General features: G+C 29.2%; 6 protein-coding genes across 11 annotated transcripts; 3 read left to right on the plus strand and 3 right to left on the minus strand.

The window, feature by feature from the left end:
- The first annotated feature begins 146 nt into the window (after window positions 1–146).
- On the plus strand, window positions 147–1,098 carry LOC126848412 (chromosome transmission fidelity protein 8 homolog). Its single transcript, XM_050589307.1, has 2 exons — window positions 147–492; window positions 609–1,098. The coding sequence occupies exons 1-2, from the start codon at window positions 473–475 to the stop codon at window positions 949–951; spliced, it is 363 nt and encodes a 120-aa protein (XP_050445264.1). The 5' UTR covers window positions 147–472; the 3' UTR covers window positions 952–1,098.
- On the minus strand, window positions 1,085–1,967 carry LOC126848415 (small nuclear ribonucleoprotein F). Of its 2 annotated transcripts, none has more exons than XM_050589309.1 (2): window positions 1,808–1,967; window positions 1,085–1,381 (listed from the first exon to the last, which is right to left on the minus strand). In XM_050589309.1, exon 2 carries the CDS (start codon window positions 1,369–1,371, stop codon window positions 1,105–1,107), a length of 267 nt encoding a protein of 88 aa, XP_050445266.1. In that variant the 5' UTR covers window positions 1,372–1,381; window positions 1,808–1,967; the 3' UTR covers window positions 1,085–1,104. The 2 variants fall into 2 exon arrangements, with proteins under 2 accessions (XP_050445266.1, XP_050445267.1); XM_050589310.1 differs by having other exon boundaries at window positions 1,798–1,949.
- Window positions 1,968–2,208: 241 nt separating this feature from the next.
- Window positions 2,209–3,623, plus strand: LOC126848403 (leukocyte receptor cluster member 1 homolog). Its single transcript, XM_050589295.1, has 3 exons — window positions 2,209–2,385; window positions 2,455–2,554; window positions 2,713–3,623. The coding sequence occupies exons 1-3, from the start codon at window positions 2,363–2,365 to the stop codon at window positions 3,484–3,486; spliced, it is 897 nt and encodes a 298-aa protein (XP_050445252.1). The 5' UTR covers window positions 2,209–2,362; the 3' UTR covers window positions 3,487–3,623.
- Window positions 3,624–3,689: 66 nt separating this feature from the next.
- LOC126848405 (jerky protein-like) lies at window positions 3,690–4,982 on the minus strand. The gene is made up of 2 exons (XM_050589296.1): window positions 4,706–4,982; window positions 3,690–4,614 (listed from the first exon to the last, which is right to left on the minus strand). Exons 1-2 carry the CDS (start codon window positions 4,718–4,720, stop codon window positions 3,820–3,822), a joined length of 810 nt encoding a protein of 269 aa, XP_050445253.1. The 5' UTR covers window positions 4,721–4,982; the 3' UTR covers window positions 3,690–3,819.
- A 188-nt stretch (window positions 4,983–5,170) lies between these two features.
- Window positions 5,171–8,766, plus strand: LOC126848379 (zinc finger protein 708-like). 5 transcript variants are annotated; one of them, XM_050589232.1, is made up of 8 exons: window positions 5,171–5,258; window positions 5,679–6,489; window positions 6,585–6,692; window positions 6,769–6,971; window positions 7,044–7,219; window positions 7,309–7,761; window positions 7,838–8,044; window positions 8,131–8,766. In XM_050589232.1, the coding sequence occupies exons 2-8, from the start codon at window positions 5,920–5,922 to the stop codon at window positions 8,553–8,555; spliced, it is 2,142 nt and encodes a 713-aa protein (XP_050445189.1). In that variant the 5' UTR covers window positions 5,171–5,258; window positions 5,679–5,919; the 3' UTR covers window positions 8,556–8,766. The 5 variants fall into 5 exon arrangements, with proteins under 5 accessions (XP_050445189.1, XP_050445192.1, XP_050445194.1 ...); XM_050589235.1 differs by having other exon boundaries at window positions 5,212–5,258; window positions 5,896–6,489; XM_050589237.1 differs by lacking the exon at window positions 5,171–5,258 and having other exon boundaries at window positions 5,299–5,839; window positions 5,918–6,489.
- A 102-nt stretch (window positions 8,767–8,868) lies between these two features.
- LOC126848369 (uncharacterized) lies at window positions 8,869–14,748 on the minus strand. Its single transcript, XM_050589212.1, has 9 exons — window positions 14,467–14,748; window positions 13,323–13,458; window positions 12,788–13,085; window positions 11,227–12,694; window positions 10,838–11,078; window positions 9,991–10,273; window positions 9,777–9,908; window positions 9,421–9,719; window positions 8,869–9,236 (listed from the first exon to the last, which is right to left on the minus strand). The coding sequence occupies exons 1-9, from the start codon at window positions 14,571–14,573 to the stop codon at window positions 9,129–9,131; spliced, it is 3,072 nt and encodes a 1,023-aa protein (XP_050445169.1). The 5' UTR covers window positions 14,574–14,748; the 3' UTR covers window positions 8,869–9,128.
- Window positions 14,749–17,417: the final 2,669 nt, after the last annotated feature.

Here is a 17,417-nt window from a genome sequence, read left to right on the forward strand (position 1 = left end):
TTTCCTATATATTACGTTATATATTTAAAAATTAATAAAAAAAATATTTAAAAAATTTATTTTGTCATGTGCATATACATAAAAATACTTCAATAATTATAGTATTAGAATGGTAAAACATCATGCGCAGCTAATAAAAACATTAATAAGTCGGTAATATTTCTCCACAATTTTAATTTCGCAATTATGGACGCACTATTAGCACGCACATACATCAACCATAATTATTTTAGTGAATCTGAACATGTATTTCCGCCGGCTGTAAAATGAATCTAGTTGACGCTATTGTATCAACTAAAAAAAGCATGAAAAACAGCAGCGTGATCTCCTTCTCTATCCTTATGTGTCACTTTTGTATAAGTTTATGAACGACTGATATTTTTGGCGGTATTTGATACTTAACCTAATGAAGTAGTGTGTATATAAATCGTCCAAAAGAAGTTCAAAAAGAACACAGAAGAATTTAACGAAAATGATCATACCGATTAAAAAGTAAATCTTTTTTTGATATATCTTTAGCGATTATATATCTTAAAATGGATTATTTATCATAAATATGGACAACTTTCTTTATGATATATAAAAGCTTATTTTTATTATTTTTTTAGAAATGGAGTTACAGAAGAGTGGGCTATCATAGATCTGCAAGGCGATTTAAAATTTGAAAGAATCGAAAATTCAGATAATCAATTAATTGGCGACCTTCATTTTACAAAAGCAGGAGTACCTATTTTGATTATTGGAATTCATGTACTACATGGGAAGGAAATAACACTTGAAAAACCTTTAGTTGTATTAGAAAAGCATCGTGAAAATATAAGAGATGAAACAATTGGAGAGGAAGATCAAACTGTAAAGACAAAATACACTGTAAAGGCTATTGTAAAGAAGAAACTTCTATTTAAATCAAGACCAAAATCTATAGTAACTAATGTTCCAAAACCATGTTAATATATACATATCACATGTGAATTTAACTGTATAATGCTTAATATTTTAATTGCTTGTTGATTTAACAAAAGTAATTTTATTAGTCCAATTATGTTAATACTTAATAATATAAGGATAAAATATAATACTAAACTTAAGCTTAATATATTTTATTTAGTCCTTCATTTCACCCTCTTCATCGGATTCCTCTACCCCTCTTATATACATGACATTGTTACACCTAATTAGAATTTCACCGAGATTTCCTGTACAGTTGCCATCAATGTGTTCTTCAGTATTAGCCAGCTGTAAATTCATATAACCGTCTACAGAAACCAGATAACCTTTGTATTCATGGCCCCATTTTAATTTCACCATGACTGGTTTCCCAGTTAAACCATTGAGGAATGGTTTGGGATTTATTGGCATTGTCGCAGCCATGGTAGGTAATCTGTAATATAAATTTAAAAAAGACATATATTTATGTAACAAATGCGCATTTGCAATCTGTATTCAGTATATTTATAATAAAATACTATATATATACATAAATACACATTTTAATATTATTTAAAATATATATTTACAATATAGTAATATCTATTGAAAATATATCTTAGTGGTTATGATAAATTATCAGCTTCTCTTACCAGTTAAGAAACATTTATGCAAACAGCAAATAATATATCCCTTTTTCGAAAGTCAATTTTTAAAATTAAGTTATAAAAATACGTTAATATAAATATATATATATATATATATATATATATATATATATATATATATATATATATATATATATTGAAATATATTAAATAGAAAGCGCGTGTTATTTTTTATGAATATAAAATATGTACATATATTTACTTCTACTTACTTCTTAAATAGAATATAAATAAAAAATTTGTTCAAGCACAATTTACGCCAACTATAACCTCGATTATTATACAAACGTTTCTGCTGAGGAAAACATCTGTACTCTGCAATTTTATAGCGCACTCTGCGCACTGCTTGTCTCGCATGTATCTCTTTCTTCGAAAATTCATATGCGTATGTTGGTATATCATATAAGTTACTATCTGCAAAATAAAAATTCACAAGTTTATCTGCTTCTGGGAGTTTTCCAGTAAGAAAAAATGAAATATCACGCAATTGGCTATCGACTAGAGACCTTTTGAAGTCCCGAAAAACTTTCTATTTCATGACCAATCGTGCGATATTGTGTCTATATGTATTTTTGTTGGAAAGCTGCCTTTATATCGCCAAATTTGTAAATCTTCAATCATACGCTGTGGAAAATTATTTATTATATGTATTTATTATACTTTTATTTATTATACTTTGCTCATCAAATCAAAACAATCATCTAAATAACCTTACTGAGTCTAAGTTTATTATATTAAAACGATTGTTTTCGTGTAAAGTGGCAATAATGAATATTCTACCAAAGAAAAGGTATGGATTATTTTTATTAAATGTATTTTTGTATATATCTTGCATATATTCTAATTGTAATATATTCAGGTGGCATGTCCGAACTAAAGAGAATATCGCTCGTGTACGTCAAGATGAAGCAAAAGCTGCTGAAGAGGAAAAAATTAAACAGAAGCGAATTCAGAAAGCTGTATGTCTGTAATACATTATATAAAATATTGATTATCGAAATTTTTTGTTATATATTGATTATATTATTTAAAAATAGTTTATCGAGTTACTTGCTTCTCAAAATTATATCTTGTCTTTGTTATAGTTTTGTAATCTTTATGGTTTTTTTTTAAGTAGGAAACTGAAGCGAGAATAAATTTATTAAGACATCAAACAAGATCCAAGTATGATGGTCGTGAAAGAATTGCCAGTTCCAATGAGAAATTAGAACATGTTAACTTCTTTGCTGAGCTTGAAGATGGAAAGATTGATTATAACAAACCTAATGTACAACATGAGAAAGAAAAAAAGGAAGAGAAGGAAAAATATGAAAAGCAAATCGGATATCTGACATATCTGGGACAAGATACTAATGAAGCAACTGGAAAGAAAAATTGGTATGAGGAATTACCAAAGAGACTAACAGATACAGAGAAAAATGTAGAAGTAGAGACAAAGAAAAAAGCTTTAAATGATCCAATAATTGATATAAGAAAATATTTGAATGTTATGCGCTCTAAACCTGAAGATGACCTAAAAATAAAAACAAATGATGTTAAAAGAAAATATTCTAATTCTGATAATTCTCATTCCGATCAGGAAACTCATAGTACACGCAAGAAACACAAAAAAAATAAAAAACATGAGAAAAAAAAATACAAGCATGTAATGGAAAAAGAAATCAAAAATCAAAATAGTATAGATATAGAAAAATTAAGAACAGAAAGGAAACTTAGAGAGCAGAGTGAAAAGCTAAGAACTGAAGCACTCTTGGCTAAAGTGAGAGGTGAACCAATACCTATTATAATACCAGAAACTCCTAAACCTGTCATGAAACAGAAATACAATTCGCAATTCTTTCCTGAAATTGCTAGACAAAATGCAGAAAGAACACCCAAGTATACAACCTGAATAAAGTAAACAAGTTTTTGAACAAGTTACTTTCATTTTCGGAAAATCCTTTAAATATAATTTATATAAGTCTAAATAAGTAAAAAATAATATATATGGAGTTATATATATACTGTACATATCCTAATGAATAATTAATCACATATATAGTTGTTTAAGAATAAACTCTAAGTGTAAAATAACATTTCTTCACAAAATAAATTTTGATGTCATGAAAAATTAATATAAGATCTTAGATTAGTTTATCATATATTTTTATCTTTTATATTTTTGTATTTTTTTATAATTTTCTATTTTTTATATTACAAAAATAAATAAATGTATTATTTTATTTTATATATTTTTTGCAAGAAGAGTTTGGTCTAGTGAATGTTTCCAAAATTTCCATAAATATTGCCAATCCTCGGATGAACAATAATTTTGGTTTTGGTACCAACAGATAAATGTATTAATTGCATCAAAAGCATTCTTTGCTGTAAGATCATTAAGATCATTAAGATCATCTATATATTCTTTATTTTCTATTTCTATTTCTATTTCTTCATTTCCTTCATCATTTTCATCAATATCATTTTCATAGTTTTCAGGCAAAACCACTTGATTTAATATTTCCCAATCGTCTTGTTTTTCATGGTCATTAGTCAATTCTTGACAGAAGTCATCGTTTGCATCTTGAACAGTAGAGTCTTTTTCCCCATCAGTGTCTTTCTCTCCACGAACTGATAAAATAATGTCATGTCTGTCTTTAAATTTATTCAAAAAGCCTGTAGATGCTTTGAAAGTCTCTGGACCATTAAGTATTTTATTTAATTCCAATGCCTTCTTTCGCAATATTGGTCCTGTGACACGAATCCCCATGTTTTTCTCCTGGAGATACCATTCATATAACATTTGATCAAGACGACTATTTTCAACACCTGTGCATCTTTTTTTGGACGTTTTTCCTTGACACATAATAAGTGAACTTCTTTGTTTCAGCAAATTTTCTTTCGATTTCTTTATGTTTGCTATTGCCGATGTAGATACTTTATACTCCTGTGCCAGAATCACACCTTTCTCTCCTTTATCAAGACGTTCTAAAATTTTAACACGATCGTCAATGCTGAGACGTGTTTGTTTAATGTGTTCCTGAAAAAAAAAAAAAAATATATATATATACAAGTATCAGCAAAAATATACAAATATCATCAATGATTTTAATGCACTTATATTAATTTACCTTCTTTGTTGTCATTGATCTTTTATTGTTTATACAGTTGAGATTTGATATTCTTTTTATCGGAATTTCAATTTCTCTTAATAAATTTTTCTTAAATCTCCCCAACCTGTAACCTCAGTAAACTTAATTTCTGTTCCTACGTTGCTCTCTCTCAACTTCACATGAAAATATCAGTGTGCGCATGATCGACATGAGAAAGCGAATAAAAAGGATATAATAACATGACGTAGCCAATCAGATTTGCTATCTTATCATTCTATTTTTACATTCGCCTAAAATTACTTATTTTTATTTATATATTTTTCCAATTATCTATCATCGGAGAAAAGCCGCTTAATCGCGAGGAAAAAAATATATGAGAACAATAAACAAGCAGTTTGATGCGTGATTGTATATACGCGTACATCACACACATATATGATCACGTGATAATGTGTGTTTGCACGTGTGCGTGCAAAAATTTGATATTTATGTCTTTTTTTTTTGTATATCTCTCACATCTTAAAATAATCTCTACTTAAATAGTTTCTACTTAAGTAAAGTAATTCCTCCCGTGAGTTTGTATTTTTTTATACAATGTTTTATTTATGACAAACTTCCCTTATTATTTTGTAATACAATTGTATTTGGAAATCTCGAACCAGACGCTCGTATGCGCGAGGTTCTTCGCGAAATACGATTTCGAATTCGAATATACTTTTGAATGTGTATTTTCTATTCCTTTTACAAATGTATCATCGTAGGAAAAACTCAATTTATCAGTATGTCGATCCCGACTTGAATTATTGCTCGCAATATTGCTAGCCTTACTGTTATAACTCGCAGAGATAACCTCATTATTTTATATTGATGTTGTGTACATTTAAATTTGTCATTTTGTGATATTTATAATCATCGTGAATATTAAAATAAATCTGCTTACATATTTCGTTGTAACAGCGCGGAATATAAATATTTTTGTTTTTGTTTCCAGATATGAATGTACATTACATGAATTACATATTTAAAATATAAAATTACAGATTGATTTTTGTGTGTGTTGAGGAATAGAGTATTGTATATTATAGCAAATAATTTTGTACATCTATATATATCACAATTCATATATATTGGAATTTGTATTGCAAGCTGCTTGTAAGTTAATTGTGCAAATATCCTGAATCTTAAACAATATGATAATGCTTAGTTAGATCATTCTACAATCCTTATCAGCAATGAGTGAAGAAACAAATGTAGATGTATCTTATTTGAGTTGTGATATAAATGGCACAAAATATATTTACAAAATTGCGCCATATCCAATGGACATGATAAAAGATACATTTAGTGAAGAGCAAAATACAGATGATATTGAGAAGGAAAATGAAGCTAAGCTGGAAAATGAAGAAGAGTCAATTTCTTTGATTTATTTGAATGGGCAAGTGTATGCGTTTCAAAATGGAATGCTTCAAGAATTGGACACAAATCAGATTATGCAACAGACAGATTTTCAGGAAAAAACACTCTTAGTATCAAAGGATATGGGAAATGAAAATTGTGGGAATGAATATATCACTAATGGAAATATAATATTTAAAAATGAACATTCGGAAGAGCAATATGAAGTTACTACAGAAGAAGCAGGGAAAGATTTTGTTACAGAGGATGATAATGTTAATGTTAATGATTTTGTAGAAATTGTAACTGCTTTTAAATGCAAGATATGTGCTTATATAACTCAAAATAAAATTCAATTATTAAGCCATATTCAAAAAATACATCTAAATTCTACTATAAATATTGAGGTAAATAATCTGAATTATTTAAATACTATAATTTATAATTTTAATAAAGATAATAAAAAATCTATAATGTATAAAATGATTTGTTTTGCATATAGCCAAAGGAAGAATCTAAAAATATGAGTGAAGTAAGGATAGTTTATATGTGTGCCGAATGTTCCAATTGTTTCCCTTCTTTTGAGGACTGCAGAGAGCATATGATTAATGTAATTAAATTGAATTTTTTGAAATGCAGCTTATTTTTATCTCTGAACAATATGATAAAATATATTTTACTCTTAGGATCATCAATTAACAGACATTGGAAGTGATGAAGCAGGAAAAGAAAATTTGACTGATCTGACAAATCCTGACTTAATATCCGAACATGTAGATCAAGCTATTGAAAATAGTAAAGTAGAACATCCAGTAAAAATCCCAAAAACATTAAGCTTAGAATATATGCGTAATAAGAAAATGATAGAATTAACGGAAAGAAATGTGAAGTATGTTATTTTATGAGAAATATATTCTGTAGAGATATGTCCTTTTTATTTTACTTATGTAATCTTTACAAGGTGTTCGTATCAGAGTTGTCCATACAAATTCGCCTCAGAAGAAATTATGCAGCAACATATTATATGTCACACAGAATCTGAAACTACGACAAAATTCAAATGCAGTGTATGTCGAGATGTAAAATTTACAAAGTGGCGTCAATGTAGTTTACATTTGTGGAAAAAGCATCAAATTGGTTTGTATAAAAAACATTCTTATACACAAACTAAACAGTGTATAAAAAATATTAAAAGAATTTATATTGACAAAATTATTTTTATTTAGATATAGGTTTGTTCACTTGCAAAATATGTGAAGCTTACAAAAGCGCTACCATGGTAAAACTTTTAACACACATGAGAGTGCACAGTGATACTCGTGATTATGAATGTCCTGATTGTGGAAAATGTTTCAAGCAAGCTAGTCAATTGCGTAATCATCGTGTAATGCATTTAGATCGCAAAACTTTAGAAGTAACCCGATGGTATACTTCTAAGAAATGCGACGTGTGTGGTAAAACCTATGCAAACTCAAAATGTTTAAAGAATCACATTCAAGCCGTGCACTCGAAACTACGTCCGTATGTTTGTAATGTTTGCGGCCATTCTAGCGCCAGGAAAGCGATGTTACAAATGCATTTACGTCAACACACAGGAGATAAACCTTTTAGATGCGAGATTTGTGAATATAAGACTGGAGACCATAACTCTTTACGACGGCATATTATGCAACATACGGGTAATTGTACTGAAAATATATTTGAACTATATGATTATTATTACTTATGAAAGAGCAATTTGATTTTTTACCATAGGATTTCGACCGTATAAATGTCCACATTGTTCATATACTGCAATACAAAGTAGTAGTTATAAAAATCATTTAAAATCGAGGCATCCTCTATTGTCTGGCTTATTTACGTGCGATCTGTGTCCTTTTAAAACAGTGAAAAATGAAAGCTATATTCAACATGTAAGAGATCATGAAAAGGGTTTAATAAAATCTAATGTGCAAAAAAAAGGTAATATTGAAATTCTGTTAAACTGCATGCATATACTCTTAATAATTTAATGAATTTTTTATTTAAATTTCTTTATTACTTTACAGATAGTGAGAATGTAGAAGTCTTTCCTGGTAACATTGCAGCAGCACAATTAGTTTACAGCTGTCTTGGTGCCTTTTCGAAAGATGGAAATACATTAGAAGCTAATTTGATGTCTTCCTCAACATCTGCTGACGGTACTTCACAAACAATTACGATACAAATACCATCAAAGCATCTCGAGAGTTCATTATCAACAAGAGAAAGTTTAAACAAAACTCATTCTACGATTGAACAAGAGGATGATGAGACAATGCATTGCTTTTTAAAAATTCCTAGAGAAGAGGAAGAAAGCATAGACACTGGTGGTATAACAATACCCGCAGAACCTGAGGAAAAAAATGTGAGAAACATTGATATTGAAGACACCAACATGACAACCAGTGATATTGAAGAAACAAATGTGACAACTATTAATATTGATGCATGAAATTATACAAATAATAATTAATAATTAATGTCAAATTAATAAAATGATCTCTGTAACTATTATGATTCTCTTGCTAGTATCAAAGAGTTATTTTTTATAATATATCATTCTTCTGTTTTTCCTGCAGTAAACATTACAGATATTGTTTAAAAGAAAATCAAAAATAAAAATCGAATAATTTATCAATAATCCTCTTCATAAATTTTATATATATATATATATATATATATATATATATATATATATATATATATAAAATCTTGAATAAGTTCTCCTTTTTACAATTTTAAAGTGTATATATCATAAAATGTGCTTTTATTTTTGCAGGTATATTTATTAATAATTAAAATTGTGAAAGTATTCTACATAAAAAATGTAAAATAATAGTCTGAAAGATATAAAATGTAAATTACATTATCCTTTTGAGTATTACATTTTACAATAGAATTATAAAATATTTTTGAATGAACAAAAATGTGTAACAAGATTTTGATTCTGATAAAACAAAGTAAAAACAACTGATATAACTGAAATGTAAATTGAAAGATTTCTTTTCTTCATTCTTCTTTTAAATTATACTCTGGCCAATTCACCATAATAAGCTGTACAAGCTGTAAACCTGCCATTGAGCATGTTTTGCTGAAGTTCCACCTTACCATACTTTTCAGCTAATTTGATAATCTGTAATTTTATTTATATCTATATTTGATATGCAACAAAAAAGGATTTCTTTTTTTCATATGTGCAAGTATTAGCTGTGATATAGTTGCAGCAAAAAAGGATATTCTTTTTTTCATATGTGCAAGTATTAGCTATGATATAGTTGCAATTAAATTATTAATCATATTATGTCAAAATTATTTACCTGTAGAGGATCTGAATTTCTGGGTAGGTAATAGGCCACATGTTGCGTAATTTCCTTTGCTGCTTTAAATACACTTTCCCCACCAATGGGAGACATGATATTTTCAAGATTGAACACTTTCCTCTTTATATAATCAGGACCACCCCACGGTGGACTTAAAAATACAACATCCGCAACCAATTGTGGTGCTAACTGCAGGAAATCTCCAATAATAAATTCTATTCTATCGTCTACACCATAAATTCCTGCATTATGTCGAGCAATTTTAATTTTATTGGGATCGATGTCTATTGCAATCACTGTAAAACACAATACATAAATATTTTTGTTTATAAATCTTTATGTAATAGACATACCTCTTTCACATGTAAATGCAAATTGAATAGAATTGCTGCCTGCACCACAAAATGCATCAATGATTGTATCACATCTACATCTTTCTGCTATGTTCTTCGCTATTTCTTCTGGCGTTACAGAAAACCAACTTTCTGCAAGAAATATTTAATATTATTATCACTTCATACATACAAAAGATGTTTATAATTTTTAAGAGATATATGGAGTGCCTACCACGATCTAATTTAATTCCATCTTCATATCTGCTGAAGAGGCCAAATCGTTTGATATAATACTTCCATAATTTATAGTCATTAGCTATTTCTTTTGGGAGGATTTTGTTCAACCTTTTAACCTGCTTCTTCTTCTTTTTCTTTTGCATCTTTTTTATACTATCTTCATCATCAGAGCTTGATGTGAATGTAGCTTGTGCTTTTGTGTAGGAACCTTTGTCATTAGACTGTACATCGATTTCTGCAGGTACCGATGATAAATCACAGGATAAATACTTGTTTATCTGTAATCAGAACAAGTGCTTGCTAACCTCTAAATCAGCATAGGCATGCGCATGTTTACATGGCTGCGCCACAAACATTATCCGTCCCGTACCCGTGTGCATATGAGTGTCATTCTATCTTTGTTCAAGTTTCAGTAAATAACAAAGATGGAACAACGTTCATATGCACATGTATATTCCACGCACATATATAGTGTGCGTTGAGCGCATGCGCATATGCGTATGTATGTAATAACCATACATACATACATTTCACATTTCATAAAAATATACATCACGTACACGTATATACAAAATATTAATATAAATATATAAATTATAAAATTAATATTGCAATATATATAAGTTAATTATATAAATATTTATATCGCATAGCTGAAAATGTTAACATTTTCCAATTATATATCTCTAATGTTTAGAAATTATGTTCCTTTGCTCTCTATCATGACTAAATATGTAAGATACATTTGCACACACAAATCTAGATACATTAAAAAAATAAACAATACCTACAACTTATTTGACATATAAAAATCATAAAATATGTCAAAGAATAAATTTTACCTTATTTGTATGTTTGGTAATCATTTCTACATCATCAAACGTGGTTTTATGTGTAGTTTTCAATCGTTTAAGTTCTGCCATTAATTGAAAACTTTGTCGCCTAATATTACGTTTCCGATAAACAACTTCACCTTGCAATTTTTTTGGGCTATCATATTCACTTAAGCCATAGCCCATTAATGAGAAGGCTTTTTTCACAGTTTCTAAACCATCTTCATTATCATCACAGTTATCCTCGTGACTAAATCAGAAAAATAGAAATACAATTAATTAAAGTAGAATAAGAAAGGTGAGAGAAAAATGAAGAATAAAGATTTATTATGTTTTGCAAAAAAACTATTATTACTAATACTGTTATATAACTTGTTTCATTATTATTAAATACATACCTTTGTTGAACTTCTTCATGAAATTCATCTCCTCCATCAGAAGATTTTTGTTGATTATTATTAAAATTATTATTGGAAGCTATTGTTTCTGTTTTGGTTTCTGGAACTATTGAAACTTGGGCATTAGTATGTTGCTGTCCTTTGCATGATTTTTCTTCCTCAACAGTATCAATAGACTCATTCTCTTCTACCTTTATTGTTAGATTTCTCATAAGCATACCCACTGAATCTATAATTAGCCTCTGTGTCCTCAATTTATTAGATTTCGAATATAATGCATTATTTTTTTTTGTATTTCTATTTCCAGATGAATTAACTTTGTTTGATGTAGTTTTGTCAATTTGTACCTCTGTGCTTTCATCTTTTCGGTTTTCATGGATATCAATCCCTGAAACTTCTTTGCTACTTATATTTTCTTGTTGCTGAAAAGTTACATCATCTCGTGGAAGTACAACTGAATTTGCAATTGGTTCATTTAACTTGTTAAAATATAATTGATCACAATCTATATTGTGCTCTTTTTTGTAATTAGCTATAAATAATTCATACTGTCTTTGATATTGCATCTGAAAATTCTCTTTCCACAAATGTTGCCAATATTTATCATTATCTTCCACTGAAAGTTCGTTTTCTTGATCGGAACTGCTACTGGTTATACTGCTTTCAATGGAACTTGTAACAGAAGTAATGAGACTAGACGAATGAACAGAATTGGAATCGCAACTAGAACTAGTTAGCGTCATTTTGGTAACATTTGTCATGGAATCAGAAGTTGCATTTGTTTTCGCTATCGAGCCATTAATAGAGTCGCACCTCGTTAATAATCTCTCATCTTCTGCATTAGATTGTTGATTATAATTTTCTTCTATACTGAACGGGCTTAAAGGATTCCAGCCATCAGCATCTTCCGGCGATATCTCAAAATTGATAATTTTCTTCCTATTTTCATCTGCATCTTTGTCATTAACCTCTTGCCTGCCCATTTGTTCAAATGAAAAACTAGTATTCGAGGAAGATATTGCCGCGACTTTTAACTCGCCGTCACTCAAATTATTTTTATTGAAAATTCCTGCAAAGTTAGAACGTAGAAGTTCGCAATTTTTGTGCGCTTGATTCGGAAAACATGTATTTTGCTCAAAATATTTTTCTATGGCTACTTCATTAATCTCAGCATCCTGTGATTTTTGATCTTCTGTTATATGCACATTATTCTGAAAATAATCAGGATTGATATAATCTGCATATTTTTCAATCCAAGATGCCCAGATTAATTGTTCTCCATTTCTAGCCCAAAATTTGTCCCATGCTATATCCATTGCACTCTTATTACTTCCATAATATGCAGAATAAGGGTAATTATAAGAATCGCAATTATATTGTATAAAAGAGATGAGATCTTTGTTGTGTACTTCTCCATTTGACATAGTGATACTTTCTGATAAATTCTGTGCCATTGATTCCTTGTCATCTAAACACATAAAAACATCAATATATTTATCCTCTTTAATTAGATAAATTACAGAGTTTAAACAGTCTTTTAAGAATTTTTTAGTGGAATTACCTGATACATGTTTATATTCAGTTAGCATATCTACATTTTCGTAATTGTTTTCAATTTCAGTCTCTGCAGTTTGGAAAGTCTTTCCATAGGATGCTACAAGATTCTGTATACTTTTCGCTTCATGCTGATCGTGATATTCAGAGAGGTCTGCACCAGAATCTGACTGATGCAGACCTAGTTTTTGGGTTAAGGAATGTGCAGTGGGCCAATGAGCCGAATCACGTACAGAGTCATGTTCATCTGTAGAGTAATTGTTATCTGTGTGAGATGCACTGCAATAACAGCTTACTGGTTCTTCCTATATCAAAAAATTGACAATTAATATAAAATAAAAACAATAGATATAAGCTGCCTATTCATTATATTTTGTATATATATATATATATATATATATATATATATATATATATATATATATATATATATATATATATATATATATATATACATATATATAAGTAATATAAAAGTATATATATATATATATATATATATATATATATATATATATATATAATAAAATATTAGTTCATACATCATGTTTTTCTATAGATTGTGTCTCGATCGCAGATTCTTTATAAAGATCCAACATCTCTCCCACATAATCTCCATCAATATCTTCCCCTTCACTGGCATCTTCTGAAGCTAAGACTGTATAAACCTCAGGGCTCCTAAAAAAAAAAATGGCATATGATAATATAAATATAATTATTTATAGCAAATTTCAATATAAAAATTTATAAGCACAAAAAATGTCAAAAGTTTTAATCTATTTTTTAAAATTAAATGCAGATTTCAATATCAGCTCTTTCTTTGCTATTATGATTTTATATTACAAGAAATCTTTTCTTTTTTTCTATTAAGAAATAATAAAATATCTTTGTTTTATTTATAAAGTTTACTTTATATAATCTATAATTATAATCTATATATAATTTATAATTTGCAATAAAAATTCAAGAGAGAAATTTTATTTAGTTTTATATGCTGTATACCTTAACATATATATACATTCTAAAATGTATTTTGTACATGCATATATTTTACTTCTTCAACTATTTTCTGTACATTTTGAATATAAAAATTATTAATAGAATTCTATTCTACATTTTATTTTAAAGTAAACTTAAAAGATACAAATCAATATTTAAACATCTTGATCGAGTAGAGATAGTTTCAAATCTTCTTCTTTCTTCCCATAATGAAAACTATATAATGCATAGTATTACACTTCGATAAAATTTTGTAAAATTTATTCATCGAATGAAGAGAAAGATAAAATACTTCACATCTTGAGAAAGTTATCATTTTTCAAATTCTAAAATTATAACATGACCATTCACCATGTGATTATCATTAGAAAAGTGAAAACAAAGAAGAGTTTGAACTAAACTATCTTATCGATTTCTAAATTTTAATTATTCACAGAGCCATATGAGAGAATAGCATTCAAAAAATTGACCGTGAAATCTTACTTATTCGCGATGGAGGAGTGGATGTCAAGGTTAAATCATGTTTCATACCACTGATCAATAAGCGCGGGTTAATACTTCACAGCGTTTGGCATATCTAATTATTATGTGAGTGCATCGAATATTTTGTTTAAAAAAAGACAATAAATCGTCGAAGAAAAAAAAAAGGTCGAATTTTTTATTGACTAGAGGCACGCATACACTTACCGAATAAATACTCTACTGCAAAGACAGTAAATGTAATCATCGGGATCGGAGGACTCCTGATCCGCGATGTAGATTTCGGCTAAGGGCTCCCAAAAGTTATCGCACATCCCGAAGACGGAGATCCTCTCAGTCTATCACGTTTTCGTCAATCGTCACAAATGCGACATGCCTCATGCCCGAATTTTCACGACCACCGCCGCGCGAAAACAATCCACCAATTTCTCTGACGATACAGCATCGCGAGGTTGATTAATCTCTGGCAAGCCTGTCTGACTTAAAGCCTATTCATACGGTTGTATGTACATACAAAAAAAATCTACCAATGAAAGCGGCATTCTTTAAATTAGACATTAGACATATGATTCATCGATTTCTCTCAATACATATGCATTATGTGATCATGCAAGAGTATAGGCCTTTAATATTTTACTTCTCGTAAAACAAATGTATCGTACGTGATTGGTTGTTGGTGCATTATAACTGATGTTTGAATAAACCTTTAGCTTTATGCAATGTTTTGTATTACAGCCACATACCAGTTATCGCAATATCGACGATCGGTTATGTCAAAGCTCTCCGATTATTCCGCCGGATCGTGAAACTTCAAATATTAGGAGGCGAGCTATCTTTAATAGTATTTTGTCTATGTTTGATTATTATTTTTTTTATTCCATAACGTTGGTTATAGAACATATATGCAATGAATTTTTTCAAATTGTGCCACACTCATAAAACTTTTACTTTTTATAGTTTTTTTTTTTTTTTTTTGTAGAGATATAATAATCATAAGAAATTAATCAAATCTAATATTTTTAAATTGATAGAAACTATAACAATTTTTTTATAACTTCATACGATAAATTTTTCATTTGTGATAATATTTAACGAATGTGTTCATATATCGATCCGTGTGTCAGTGGACATTTGTATATTTTAGCGCAAATAATTTGCAACTTTCTAGGGATTGATTTATAAGATACGAAAGTAGTTCCGGTAAGATAAGATGAAAATTATCGACGTGTACAAAATTTGTACCGGAACCTGGCGCCATCTGAAGCAAACTTTCAATTCCCTGCACTAGTCCATTTCTTTTTGAAGTACACGCCATACGTTTCTCCCTCTAAAAATTTAATGAAAGTTTATATTTCTTGTAAAAATAATGAATTTCTTATTCCGTAATGTCGAGTAAAGCATCAATGGATAATATTACAAGAAGAGAAACACGATTAAGTTTGGATATGTATGTATATATTTCATTATATTAACTTTTTCGATACAGCGGGTACTTGCCCGGCATATATCATCTTGAATTTAAAACCGTCGACTACAGTTTACGTGCGTTGGTGTCGATATTGGTCGTATATCAAAAAAGTTAAAATAACAATTATTTTTCGAAATTTTTAATTTCGAATGCTTAAAACAATATATCCAGTAATCGTAAAGTGCATAACATTCGTATCTGCATTTTTTAATAATTTAATAATTAAATGTAAGATATATATGATGTTTAGACAAATTATATGTATACATTATATGTATAATCATGTGTGTGTGTTACTATTTGTATATTAGCGTTATTCTATAAAAATATTTTCACGATGAATTTAATTATGTGTTTCTTTGTTACAGATAAAAGATATGCCTAACGAAAATTAATGTAATGATGCCGATTATTTGATCTAGTATCTGTACATTGATGCAAAGATACAACGTACGAGCGTGGAAATTATTTGCTTTGAATACCCGACAGATAACGCTATCTCGCGGGATGCTGCAAAGTCTCGCTCGCGTGAACGGAGCAATGGCGTAGGCGGTGATCCATGTGATAAATTAATTTTTATTACTTCGTGGGTGGCGGCTCTTTCCATTGGTCGCTGATCGGGTACCTCCTACTTCGCACAATGCATTCGGACCCTCTCCAGCTTTATTCTGCGCAACGACGGTGATAGAACGGCATACCATTTGTCTCGTCTTAAGACGAAGCAAAACTCAACGAGGGAACCAATCGCGATATTGCCGCGCAGATTGAGAATTGCATGCGGCGGCGGCCGGCTGGGATGGATATTTCATGCAAGGGTGTATTACACAGGTATTTCTCCGCATGAACCGGTGAGTCACGCATGATTAAATTTATTTATGCGATTGCCCGTACACAAAATTTACGATCAATCGGAGCGTTAACGATATTTAACGTGCCTCGGGTACAATCGTAAGAAGAATAGCAAGAAAAGCAAGCCATAATTGCCATCGCGAAAAGTCATAGGCTAATGATAGTAATTATTGTTATAGTTAATAATTGTATGTATATAGAAATTATATTATAATATTATTCAAACGAATATTTATGAGTAAATGAAAATATCAGAAATATGCATTATTAATTTACATTTGAGGGTGACAGTCAAACTCTTATTTTTCAAAACAATGCATCTGGAAAATAATAAAGTATATTTTTGTAAGGAAATGTGACATAAACAATGCGTTTGAATTATACACATTTTCCAATGTATATTCAAATAATTGACACGCATTGAAATCACCAAGCAAATCACCCGCGTCTCATATACGTTGTTCATATTTCCTTTCGCATGTGGTCTCTTATTAATGATCAGTAATTACATTATAATTATTATTCAAATCTCCTTCAGATATGTGATCTGATAAGATACATATATATAATTTCATACAATAATTTTAAATATATTACACATTAACTTGTTAACTTTTAGCTTGTGTATTAGCTTGTGTTAAAACAATGTATAACAAAAAGTAACAAAATCTGTCGTATTAAGAAAAGAATTGCATTCAGATTTTATGATAAGCGTTGTTCTGAGTTATAATAACAAATATACAATTCATATTTTTAAATCTGCATACATAAATTTTAAAGAATAACGAAAGATATAAAAAACTGGAAAGATTGACTTATAACAATATTTCGTAACTGTATT

Source organism: Cataglyphis hispanica, chromosome 3 (assembly GCF_021464435.1).
Source record: "Cataglyphis hispanica isolate Lineage 1 chromosome 3, ULB_Chis1_1.0, whole genome shotgun sequence".
In the NCBI taxonomy this organism is placed as follows: domain Eukaryota; kingdom Metazoa; phylum Arthropoda; class Insecta; order Hymenoptera; family Formicidae; genus Cataglyphis; species Cataglyphis hispanica.

Coding starts and splice junctions, on each gene's coding strand:
- LOC126848379 (XM_050589232.1), top strand. CDS start 5,920: ATGAGTGAAGAAACAAATGTAGATGTATCTTATTTGAGTTGTGATATA. Junction 6,490..6,584: donor ATTCTACTATAAATATTGAG/GTAAATAATCTG, acceptor TTTTGCATATAG/CCAAAGGAAGAATCTAAAAA. Junction 6,693..6,768: donor GCAGAGAGCATATGATTAAT/GTAATTAAATTG, acceptor TTTTACTCTTAG/GATCATCAATTAACAGACAT.
- LOC126848369 (XM_050589212.1), bottom strand. CDS start 14,573: ATGTGCGATAACTTTTGGGAGCCCTTAGCCGAAATCTACATCGCGGAT. Junction 13,086..13,322: donor AATCTATAGAAAAACATGAT/GTATGAACTAAT, acceptor TTTTTGATATAG/GAAGAACCAGTAAGCTGTTA. Junction 11,079..11,226: donor CATGAAGAAGTTCAACAAAG/GTATGTATTTAA, acceptor TTTCTGATTTAG/TCACGAGGATAACTGTGATG.
- LOC126848403 (XM_050589295.1), top strand. CDS start 2,363: ATGAATATTCTACCAAAGAAAAG. Junction 2,386..2,454: donor AATATTCTACCAAAGAAAAG/GTATGGATTATT, acceptor TAATATATTCAG/GTGGCATGTCCGAACTAAAG. Junction 2,555..2,712: donor AGAAGCGAATTCAGAAAGCT/GTATGTCTGTAA, acceptor TTTTTTAAGTAG/GAAACTGAAGCGAGAATAAA.
- LOC126848412 (XM_050589307.1), top strand. CDS start 473: ATGATCATACCGATTAAAAA. Junction 493..608: donor ATGATCATACCGATTAAAAA/GTAAATCTTTTT, acceptor TTATTTTTTTAG/AAATGGAGTTACAGAAGAGT.
- LOC126848415 (XM_050589309.1), bottom strand. CDS start 1,371: ATGGCTGCGACAATGCCAATAAATCCCAAACCATTCCTCAATGGTTTA.